The sequence below is a fragment of the Vespa mandarinia genome, chromosome 3, assembly GCF_050613455.1.
Source record: "Vespa mandarinia isolate Hongniang chromosome 3, ASM5061345v1, whole genome shotgun sequence".
Taxonomy (NCBI): Eukaryota; Metazoa; Arthropoda; class Insecta; order Hymenoptera; family Vespidae; genus Vespa; species Vespa mandarinia.
Window position 1 is genome coordinate 8,582,501 of NC_140812.1, and position 11,789 is coordinate 8,594,289.

At 28.4% G+C, this 11,789-nt stretch overlaps 3 protein-coding genes across 4 annotated transcripts in view; 2 read left to right on the top strand and 1 right to left on the bottom strand.

Moving 5' to 3' along the window:
• LOC118447858 (tyrosine-protein phosphatase non-receptor type 7) overlaps window positions 1-1,506 on the bottom strand; it is a 32,746-nt gene extending 31,240 nt beyond the window's left edge. For both annotated transcript variants that reach the window (XM_085655847.1, XM_085655845.1), the window contains exons 1-2: window positions 1,448-1,506; window positions 564-801 (exon numbers count right to left, since the gene is read on the bottom strand). The gene's annotated coding sequence lies outside the window, so the exon portion shown is untranslated. The remainder of the gene's footprint in view (window positions 1-563; window positions 802-1,447) is intronic.
• Window positions 1,507-3,071: 1,565 nt separating this feature from the next.
• On the top strand, window positions 3,072-5,748 carry LOC118447868 (uncharacterized). Its single transcript, XM_035880388.2, has 6 exons — window positions 3,072-3,267; window positions 3,489-3,947; window positions 4,550-4,807; window positions 4,908-5,145; window positions 5,222-5,403; window positions 5,479-5,748. Exons 2-6 carry the CDS (start codon window positions 3,810-3,812, stop codon window positions 5,680-5,682), a joined length of 1,020 nt encoding a protein of 339 aa, XP_035736281.1. The 5' UTR covers window positions 3,072-3,267; window positions 3,489-3,809; the 3' UTR covers window positions 5,683-5,748.
• Window positions 5,749-7,729: 1,981 nt separating this feature from the next.
• On the top strand, window positions 7,730-10,645 carry LOC118447860 (uncharacterized). Its single transcript, XM_035880368.2, has 9 exons — window positions 7,730-8,021; window positions 8,224-8,347; window positions 8,427-8,671; window positions 8,743-8,969; window positions 9,050-9,346; window positions 9,425-9,616; window positions 9,703-9,944; window positions 10,034-10,345; window positions 10,442-10,645. Exons 2-9 carry the CDS (start codon window positions 8,265-8,267, stop codon window positions 10,566-10,568), a joined length of 1,725 nt encoding a protein of 574 aa, XP_035736261.2. The 5' UTR covers window positions 7,730-8,021; window positions 8,224-8,264; the 3' UTR covers window positions 10,569-10,645.
• Window positions 10,646-11,789: the final 1,144 nt, after the last annotated feature.

Here is an 11,789-nt window from a genome sequence, read left to right on the forward strand (position 1 = left end):
ATAAATTAGAGACAATCAATTTATTTTGTTTCCATTTCTATTATCAAATTTAACGGTTAAATTTGTGACATTAGTCGCATTATTTGTTCAAGTCCTTTTTCTACCCTTTTCTTTGTTAGATAGGAAGTCCAGACAGGAAGATCACGAACTTCCGGTCTAAAGAGAACTTCACAAAGCAGGTCGAAGAAAAGAGCCTGCCTTGCTTACAAATATGGACGCTTTAAATCTTCTTTCTATCCTACCCATCTAACACATCTACACATCTATACACACATACATACATATATATATATATATATACACACACATACCTACCACCAGCATCATCACTACCACCACACCACACCAAATATATATATGTCCATGGACGTAGTCGAATATAGTCCATTATTGAATGAAATTGTATCATTGCCTTACTTCTCTTACATATACATATATATTTGTATATATATATTTTTTTTCTTACATATTATGTATACATGTACACACACACACACACACACACGTACATACGGACACGTTTACTTACGCCTTGGAAACATGATCAGTTCCCGAATACTTACTATCCGAGATGTATACCGACATTACAAAGCGTAGGTGGACAAAAGGGGTAGAGTTCCGAATATATCTCATGAAGAGACTCGCTGACCGAGTCATTTCCGGATGTAAAATGTACACCTGCCTACGTTGGTTGTGCTGACTAATCCATGGTTAAACGGTCGGCAACTTCCTGTCTGCTTGTTAGCTACCATCGTCATCAAGAACATCTGCTGGCATTTATAGCTCTGACCAATTCGTAATCTAACAAATAGAATTAGATATATATATATATATATATATATATATATATATATTCATACTTAAATAAAGACTATTATTTAACTTTTCATTATACAATTCAAAGAAATCTTAAAATTCTTCAATAAGTTTTTTTTATACCTATATAAAAAAAAAGTTTCGATCACTTCGTTTCGAAATTAATTTCACGCTTATTTCTTTCTTCCTTCTTTTTCTTTTTTTCATTTTTTTTTTTTTTTAGTAATTTTTTTTTTTCAGTATTACGAAGGAACAACGTTTTAACGATACTTTAACCTGTCAGAAATAAATCTTTTTTTTTTAATCGCGACGTCGATAAAAACGACAATGTTGTTGTGCGAAATGAAAAAAAGAACGAATAAAAGAACGTTAGTTGAAGTGCCGTTCACTTGGGAGAGATTTAAAAAAGAAAAAGAAAAGAAGGAAATATCAAACTTGCGGAAATTAAAGAAGACAATTGTACAATGATAGTAAAGATATTAAATCATCGATTGATAAAACTATAAAGTCATTCGTTAATTTTTCTCTAAATAGAAAAAAGAAATCTGTAAAGCTTAGATTTTTGCGTTTGAATTATCGAACATAGACAAATTGGATATACATATACTATATAATATCATGATTCTCTTGCCTTTCTTGTTATTCTGAAAATATTTGATTTATCCGAATCGTGACGTCACCGTTTCGACGACTCTCAAATCAGGCTCAATACTGTGACATCAATAAATATTCATGATGTCTATATATCTATCTATCTGTATACATATACATATTTGTGTGTGTATATATATATATATATATATATATGTGTACATATATCTCGACGAGTTATATCAGATTAATTTGAAATACATATATACATCATATTTCATTCTGGTTTGCCGTTCCTCAAGAAGGAATGAAAAAGAAGGATAGAGAGAAAGATAGAAAAAGAAAGAGAGAGAGAAAGAGAGAGAGAGAGAGAGAGAGAGAAAGAGAAAGAGTTATGATCGGATAAAAAGTGCATTGAGAAACTCTCCTCGTTCATCGAGCGACGCGTGAATCGACGAGAGTCGACGTAGAGGGTGTTGGTGGTGAGCGGCCAAAGGAGGGTTGGTCTGGGGTGGTAGAGGAGGAGGGGGAAGAGGAGGTAGAGAGAGAAAGAGAGAGAGAGAGAAAGAAGGGGGTAGGGTGGAGGAGAGAACCGTGCGTGCGTTTTCTGGAGCAGAGAATCGTTTCCATGGTTTAATAGGGGTTGAAGGGGTAAGTCGGCCCGCTGACCTACTTTATCCCCGGGGGTTGAATGAACGGCACTGAACGCGATGACGTCATTCTCGACCTCATTTCCGGTTCCTGGTGCAGCTAGCTTCTATCCCGGCAACTCTGTCCCGTTGACCCGAAATTTCTCGTGAATCGAAGAACGCTCTCGTTCATCCCGGAGTCCGGGGCATGAATGAATTTTCCTCGTATAGGTAGGTATTTGTCGCGGCTCGATGAAAGGAGGAAATCGTGGCGGACTTGAGGCTGGGATGGTGGTGATGATGGGAGGGGAGGGCGGGAGGTTCGTGAGAAGGGGGATAGGAGGGGGAGGGAAGACCTAGGGGAGCGAAAGACAAAGAAAAGAAAAAAAAATAAGAAGACAAAGAAAAAACAATATGTCGTTTGGATCTATACAATCCAAAATCAAATCTATCGGTTAGTTCATTGAAGAAATATTTTTAAAGATTTTTCCCAATTTCTTCTGATATCTTTTGATAATTCTTTTTCCTTCTTTCTTTCATTCTTGCTTTTCTTCTTTTCTTTTTTTTTTTCTTTTTCGTTTTCTTTTTTTCTTTCTTTATTTGCAAACATATTTACATTCCTACGAGATATAATAAAGAATTGACGAGGACAAATAGTAAACTAAAAAGTCATCGTCTCTTACAATTTGTCACAGATATGATGATATCTTTAAGAAATGTAATAATTTTGAGAGTAACGTATAGAATTCAAGGGCACATCCATTTATGTCTTCCATTCGAGACGCATTAATTTTTGCGAGAGAAGAAGTAAATACGTGATAATACTACAATGAGATCTATTATGATCGTTAAGTAAACATAATTCTATTATACTACAAATCACGGGTAGGCGTATTAACTTACGTAAGCTGGTCTTTCGTATCATTGATAGAGCAGATAATTTATTTTTTTACCTTTTTTTTCTTTTCTTTTTTTTTTTTTTGTTAGACTAGTTTCATAATAAAAGTTCTGCCAGAATTACCTGCGTTCGAGCAGATGTTAGAGTAACGTTTCCACGAATTATACTGTTCCGTTGAATGTGTCGATGTCATGGTGTGTTCCATAGGAATTTCGGTTAACGAAGTCGATTGTTGGTAAAATATATACCACGAATACCGTGAAAAGTATCTAAGTCGATCATTTTTCATTTTTCAAAAAAGCAAGTCGTAAACTTGGAGAATAACCTTTGAAAGTATTATATATTATATAACTAAAAGTATTATATAACTGTCCAGTATTATTATATCTTTTATCTAGAATGTGTTGATTTTTTTCTCTCAGTTTATTTTTTTTTTTTTTTTTTTATCTAATATTCAATCTGAAATACATAAAAAAAGTAAAATATAAAAAAAATACAATGGTCACTTATCTTATTATACGTCAATCAACAAAATTATTTATTCATATTTTCAGAATGAATTTCATCTAATGTTATACTTCTAAATGAATGTTAAAACTCTCGTACTAAAAACGTGACACATTAAGAACATATTTGTTCAAAGCTATCATGGCTTATCATTGACCAATCGGGAATGCAACATATGTTTCGTCACTAAGTTCACTGATTAATATCGTCATATGACCCCTATAAATTAACAACAAAGAATTACAAAATTTCCATGCAAACGATTTATAAAGCAGCCGACGGACGAAACCTAAGCCTGTTTTTAGTTGGATTTTTACTCTTGAACGTGCAACAGAGTGTTACATTACATTCGTGAAACAGAGATAGATATGGAGTGTCTATCCTTCGATCCATTAAGCAAAACGCTTACTTTAAAAAAAACTTCAATTCCGATACCAAAATCCGACGAAGTTCGAATAAAAGTCGCATACTCAGGAATTTGTGGAACGGATTTGCATATCTTGGAAGTATGTCATTTATTTTTATATCGTCCTTACCATTGTTATCAATTTTCACGAGAGCTCCCTCTCTCTCTCTCTCTCTCTCTCTCTCTCTCTCTCTCTCTCTCTCGTGACGCGAGTTAATTTTCTTCAATTATAATTGAATTAATTGCTTCATTCGATTATAAAGTTTAAATATAAAAACGATTGAATTATATTTATCACACTGAACATGCGCTCTGGACGTGTTATTTATTTTCTTTTTGAGAAAAACTTTTATGGAACATTTTTCTTCAACCATATGTTCAAAATTGCAAGCAATAAATCGAATTCTTATTTTTTTACGATAAACGCGTTACATTCTTTTCTCTTATTTTTTTTTTTTTTACTTTCAATTAATATCATTTTATTCATATCGTTGAAAATAAAATTACGTTCTTATCGTTATTGTGAAAAAAAGTTATAACAGAAATCATTACGAAATGTTAAGATGACAAAAATATATAAATTAAGAAATATTTCGCAACAATGTGACTGAATTGACACAATGTTTAATTTTATATCATATGATTACATGCTAATTCATATTTTACTTAATAATTTTATTTAAAAAAAAAATAATCTTACAGGGTGCATTTACATGCAAAAATGATGGTCCTTTTGTTCTTGGACATGAATTTTGTGGTACAATCGATGAAATTGGAAATGAAGTGACTAATTTTAAAATTGGTCAAAGAGTTACGGTAGATCCTAACAGTGGGTGTCACAAGTGTAACGATTGTCATGTTGGAAATTATCATTATTGTCAATATGGCGGATTAAGAAACACTATTGGTATTTATAGAAATGGTGGTTGGGCGACCCATGTTCTTGTTCCAGAATCTCAGGTACTTTTATATACAACAATAATGATATTTATATTAAATCTGTATATTCTATTTATATATTCATGTTGATTTATGCACATTGAATAATGATGATTTTAAGATACACTTAATACCCGATAAAGTCCAAATGCATCAGGCTGCACTTACAGAACCATTATCTTGTTTGGCCCATGGTTTGAAAAGAATTGGTACAATACATGTAGGACATCAAGTACTGATTATTGGCGCAGGTATCATTGGTCTTTTTTGGTCTTGTTTATTACATCTACGTGGATTACGAAATACAGTAACAATTAGTGAACTTCAAGAAAAAAGAAGAAAGATAGCTTCAAAACTTGGTAAATATAATTAATTATATCATTGTTAATTTCAAAAGCTATATCTATTATAACTTAACTATTGAAATATTTTCAGATTTAAACTACAAGCTAAAAGAACCTAATCAACTTAAAAATGATGAGTTTGATTTAATAATAGACTGTAGTGGTTCTGGTCCTGCTATGGAAACAGCTATACAATTGTTAAAACCTGGTGGTTGTCTCTGCATTTTTGGTGTAGCTAATCCTAAAGCAAAAATGTCCATCGAACCATATAAAGTAAGAGAATTATTTATATATATAATTATCTAATTTGTTTTTTTAAATCGTGCTAATTATTAATAACTCTTATAGATATTCAAAAAGGAACTGAGTATTGTGGGTGTAAATATAAATCCTCACACGTTTCCTAGATCATTATGTCTTTTGGAAGCTATGGCAGATCAATATTTGGATTATGATAAATTAGGTATTAAAGTTTATAGTCTTTCCCAATATCGTGAAGCTTTAGAAGAACTAAAAAAAGGTAATATTAGTAAAGCTGTATTCAAATTATAATTGTTATATATAGTTCATTAGTCAATTTAGAAAAAAATGATATTATATGTAAAATTATTTACATTATGCTAGAATTAATTATTTGCCCTACAAATTTTATCCTAATTTCATTTTTTATATTCACTTATTTTATGCTCATTTCCTGTTTGCTTTAGAAGCATTAAAAAGAAGTTATATTATTAAAGCTATATTCAAATTGTGATTCATATATATATATTTATATATAAAGCAAAAATAACCTTAAAATTTATTCTCATTATGGCTGTTCATCATTTTTGATTTTATAATAATTTATGTCAATATTGAGTACAATCGTAATTCTTGACCGATTTCAACAAAGAAAGTCTAATTTTGAAGATGAAGATTTGAGAGAGAATATAACTTTTACCAATTTTTGAAAGAGCTTTTTCTTAAAAAAAAAAACAAAGAGAAAAAAAAGAAAAAAATCGTATCAAATAATAATGTTTTTTTGAGAATAGTTTATACATAAAAATAAAGCTTTTTCAAAGATTCGGAAAAGCTATATTCTCGTTTAAATCTTTATTTTTAAAATGAGACATTTATCAAAATCTGTCAAGAATTACGCCTGTACACTGTTACCATAACGATGTTACCAACAGTTCTCCTGTAAAAAAAAGATCTTGTGTATAGTGGCGCCCCTTGAACTTCGCGACAAAAGAGAAGAAGCTTCTATCCCCATTACTGATTTTCAAATTTTGAGAGATGTTTGTTTCGTGAAGTAAACAATTGCCTGATTACTTGTGTGTGTGTGTGAACCTATGTTCAGATTTTCTGATCCATTTCAAACGCAAGAAATTGCGATTGTTCACAAGGACAAATTAATGTTAAATCATTCATGTATTTTAATGAGCTTTCGACAAATGGATTTTATGATAAAAATAAGAAAATACGAATTCAACCATTCATTCCAATGGATCTTGGATTCTGAAAAATTGTTAAATTTTAGAAAAACATTGAGTTCTTAGTCAACTACTCCGGTACGAAAATTTTTAAGTATTGAAATTTTAAATCAAAATTATTATAAGTTTCTCGTGCATTACAATCTCTGTGACAATGGACATGAATTTCCTTATTTTTGTCATAGAATCATCTGTCCAAAGAGTAAACTTCTCTCTATTCAAACATTTTCAAATGTATGACTTTATGTTTGGTAATAATTCAGAAAATCTGAGCATTAGCTATTTATTTAGAAAAAAGAAAAAAGAAACTTTTTCAAAAGTTCGAAAAAGTAGGGTCTTAAACTTTCGACTTTAAAATGTGACCTTGTTCATCAAAATCAATCAAGAATTGTCTGTTCTCATTGTTGACATAAACTATCAATTAAAAGCAGGAGCGATGAACAATCTTAAACAAAAATAATTTTTTAAATCGAATTATGTATCACCAATATATAGTTTCTTGTTTTTATCAAATGTGACCATTTAACCATTTTTACTACATATAAATATTTTTGTTATGTGTAAAAAGTTTATAACCTATAAGCTTATACATTATAACCTATAAACTTATACGAAAGCTTATATATCGATGCAATAGTAAGGACATTATTTCCTTATGGCACTTACAGTTCATATTTTGCTGCTAAATATCTTTTGTTAAAGTTATATACGTTAAGAGTGAAAAGTGGTGAATAGCCTTAAATTAGCGTTACTTACACGTCCAAACTTAATTTTTTATATTCGTATATTTTATACTCGCTTCCCGCTAATTCTAACCGTCGTTGTACAGTGATACCAAATTAAAAATAAATAGATCCATATATCGAATATAATTGGTTGAATGTATGATATAATTTTTTCTTTCTATTTCCTATGTATTATGAATTTCCTATATTAAATTATATTTTTAATATACTATTTTTTCATAAGTGTAATTCAAATTTAAATAATATATCCACAAATATTCATATGGATATAAATTTCCAGTAAGACTATTAAATTAGACATTAGAGCACTCTGGAACAATATAATGTACTACTTTTTCGTGATAACACGGTAACCAACATATTAAGAACCAATCGAATATACGTATACGTAATGTATAAATTTGAAATATTGTTGTAAATGAACAGTAACTTAGAATTATATTTTTTGACAATTATTATATTTTTTCTTTATATTAAAAGTGATTTTATTAGTAATCTTATGTGTTACTATATGAATAATTAATTGATAACAAAGGTTTACAAAAACTAATGGTTACGAATGATCTTTGTAATAGACTCAGTGTTTTGTATAATTTTTTATGATACTTTAATTTATCTTATGTTTACCTATGATAAGGGAATATCAAATATTATTAATTTACTGATTTTAATGGTAAGTATATTTATGAAGTATCTACTATTTACTGGCAAGTAATTTTTTCTTTATTCTTTGTATGCATATTTCTAACCATAAAATATAATTATGTGAATGCTCAAATATTGTTTTATGAAAGCAATACTTAGATTATCAATGTTACTCTAATAGTTCTGTTATTAATAATGAGTTTTCTTTTTTTTTTTTCTTTTTTTTTCAGTTGATAGTATTATTTTGATCCAATTCCAGAAATTTGTAAATATGGGCAATCCAATGAATAACTTCGATTGGGCACACAGATTGCAATGCCCTCCGACTGCATGTACAGATCCTATAAAGAAAATGTTTGTTCAACATTTTTATTTCAATTAAAAATGAAATGTAGAATGAAATAATTTTACTAAGAAACTATACTTTTTGTAGATTATGTAAAGGAATATTAGAATTACTATGGTCTGAAATAGGTAATGCAACATTTACAAGTAAGGATGTAAGAGAAATAAGAAAAAATATATTATTGTACAAATTAAGACATAAAAAAAAAGATGCTACTATTGAATGCATACAAGACATTTCATCTTTAAAAGCAGAAAGAAATAGGCTTAAGACTGTTTCTTCGTCCTTGAAAGAAGAATACGAGCAACAAGATTTGTTGGTTCGTCAAAGAGGTATGACATATATAAAATCTTTCATTATTTATTAAATTAAATAATTTTTATATAAAATTTAACAATTACAGTGAAACATTTGAAAAATATTAAATCAAAATATTCATTGGCAAAAATTAAAAAAACATTATTGAAAATAAAACATAACGAAGTATCTACTCAACTCAATGATGGTAATAATATGAGACTTATATGCCAAAATTTAATGCCGCAAACATCAGAAGAATTAGATCAAAATATGTTAAAGGAAAGCTTAGATATAGTAACTACACTTTGTTTTGGCGCAACCAAAAGAGAGGTGTGTATTGTAATATTTAAAAAAAAAAACCCAAACAAATATGTATTATAATAAATATTAATAAATTAATAACGTATTAGGTGAAAAGTAAAATATCAAATTTACTTGGTCATATTAAAGTCTCTACGTTATGGGCCCAATTATATCAAGGACTGTGCCAAGATGTAGAAAATTTAGTGAAATTGAGAACTTTAATTACTCCAGAAAATATGGACGATCCTGAAACAGAAGATACAGATAAAAATGGAGAAGATATTGATATTGGTATTGCCAAATTATGTGGAAAAAATATTTACACAATTTCAAGAAAATTATTTTTTGATATAAAAGCAAAAAAATGTGAAGATGATGTTATGAAATATATTACAAATATCGAGGTAAATTATTGTTTTATATTCAATTTAAACAAACTCATAAACTCCCGTACATATTACATGTGATTTTATATTTTAAAGACAAGTACTGAAAATCATATTGATCTCAGCGAGTGGTTAACTTTGGCATTAGAAGTTAAAAAATTGGAAACAGAGGAAAGAGTATTGCAAAATGAAATTAAACTGATCCAATCGGAGTACAACGATATTAACTTACCAACATTAGAACTTCAAAAATTATTATCGGAGATTCATACGATTGACTCGGAAATAGTAAGTTATATTAAAACTAATTAATTATAGAAAAAGAATGTCAAAGAATTACATATAAACATATCATAATAATAAGTTTATTAAAGGAAAAATGTGTTGAAAATATACAACGATCGTTACAACTGTTAAAATCTGCTGAGTGCATCATAACAAGAATAAAAAATAATGTGCAAACTGAATGTATGAATCTTCTAGCTCTACGAGTTGATAATAGTAACTTTGAATGGTTAAATAAGGATTTAACGACTGAATTGCATATATTTTATGATATCTTAGATATCAGAGCATTAAAAAAAATAATACTCCATGGAGATATTCAATCTTTTAGGTGAGTACGATATCAAGTTTTGTATGTAAAGAATATCTTAAAAAAAAAATAAAAAAAATAAAAAAAAAAAAAAAAAATTGTTTTTCCAGACATGAATCATGCTGCTTAAAGGAAGCGTCCGTTTTAATGAAAAATTTAAATGTTTCAAATATTATGCCATACTTCCCAATGATAAGAGCACCAATATATTATCTGATAGATTACTATAAAAATCTAATTACAAATAATGCTTATAAAAATGCCTTGACTCCATTAACAGATGAAGACAATGATTTACACGTTTTTATAGATAACGATACTACTAAAGATTATGATACTATGGAATTATTGACATTGTCACAACGTAACTGTAGTAAAGCACAGGAACAAATCGATGCGTTTAATGTTGCATTAAATGCTTGGTAATGTGTAACAATTATAAGATCTACGTAATTTATATATCCTCTTTTTTTTTTGTATAAGATCATATAATAAATATTAAAAATTATTTTTTGTAGGAATAATCAAACCGTTCAAGAAGCTATGGCACTCGTAGATAAAACTGTAGATGATTTAACATTTACAGAATGGATGCAAAGATACACTTTGTTATTATATATGATTGATAGCGCTAATAATAAGTGATATTATTATATTATTTATAAATCTATAATGCTATAAAACTGCCCTTTTTTTTATTTTATTATAAATTATATTACTAAAACAGTACTATATTTTTTAATGTGAATAAATCATTAGAAAATAAAATATTAACATTGATATTATTATATCTTAATTTGTTCAATAACGTTATGTTAAATTATATATGAATGTTTAATATATATAAAATAAATTTAATCAATCGAATGTCAGTAATATTATTTTCTCTCAGGCAGATATCTACAGTAATCAAAGTCAATGAAAGTCGTTGACAGTACAATTCGTAAAATAAAATCTACGCGACATAAGGTAACTTCTAAAAATACTCCATATAGATGTAAGAACGATAAGTGACTCGTACTAGTCATAAATGTTTCTGTATTACATATTTCATTTCTTTTTTCTTTTTTTTCTTTTGTTTCCTTTTTTTTCTATATTTATACCAATCTATACTTATACTATTGATAATAATAAAATAAAATAAAAAAAGAAGAAAGAAAGTAAAATGAAAAGAGATTTCCTGATACCTCAGATCTTCAATTTATTTACATTATTCTTTACATCCTTCATTTTAAAAGTTTATAATGAAAGTTGAAAAAAGGGATGCAAATGATGTGACCAATGACAGATGGTAAACACATGGCATATTACCATATATATGTATATATATACATACATATATATATATATAATACAAAGATATAAACTCTTTTCTAACAATAAATATTTATATAGTTCACGTTTTGGCATTTCAAGTTTGCAACGATTATTTCAGGATTATCCACGTGTAATAAGTGTTGTGTTCATCTTGTAACCATAGAGATTCGAAAAACGATGTTCCTCTATCTATTAATGTAAACGTATATTCATATGTCGACTATGATATGAGGGGATGAAAACCTAAAGTGGTCAAATATATATATATATATAAATATATATATATATAAATATATATATATATATATTTGGATTATATATATATCCTATATATATCCTTATATATATATATATATTTAGGATATATATATATATATATCCTACACGTGTGATATATAAGTATTTAAGAGAATACGTTTAAATGATATATCTACATTCTTCCAACATATAAAAGGACTAATACGGTGACAATGTTGGCAGATATATGAGCGTGACCATGTATGCATAACATATAAGTATTCTTGAGCCACGCGGGGGTTAGTATATGTC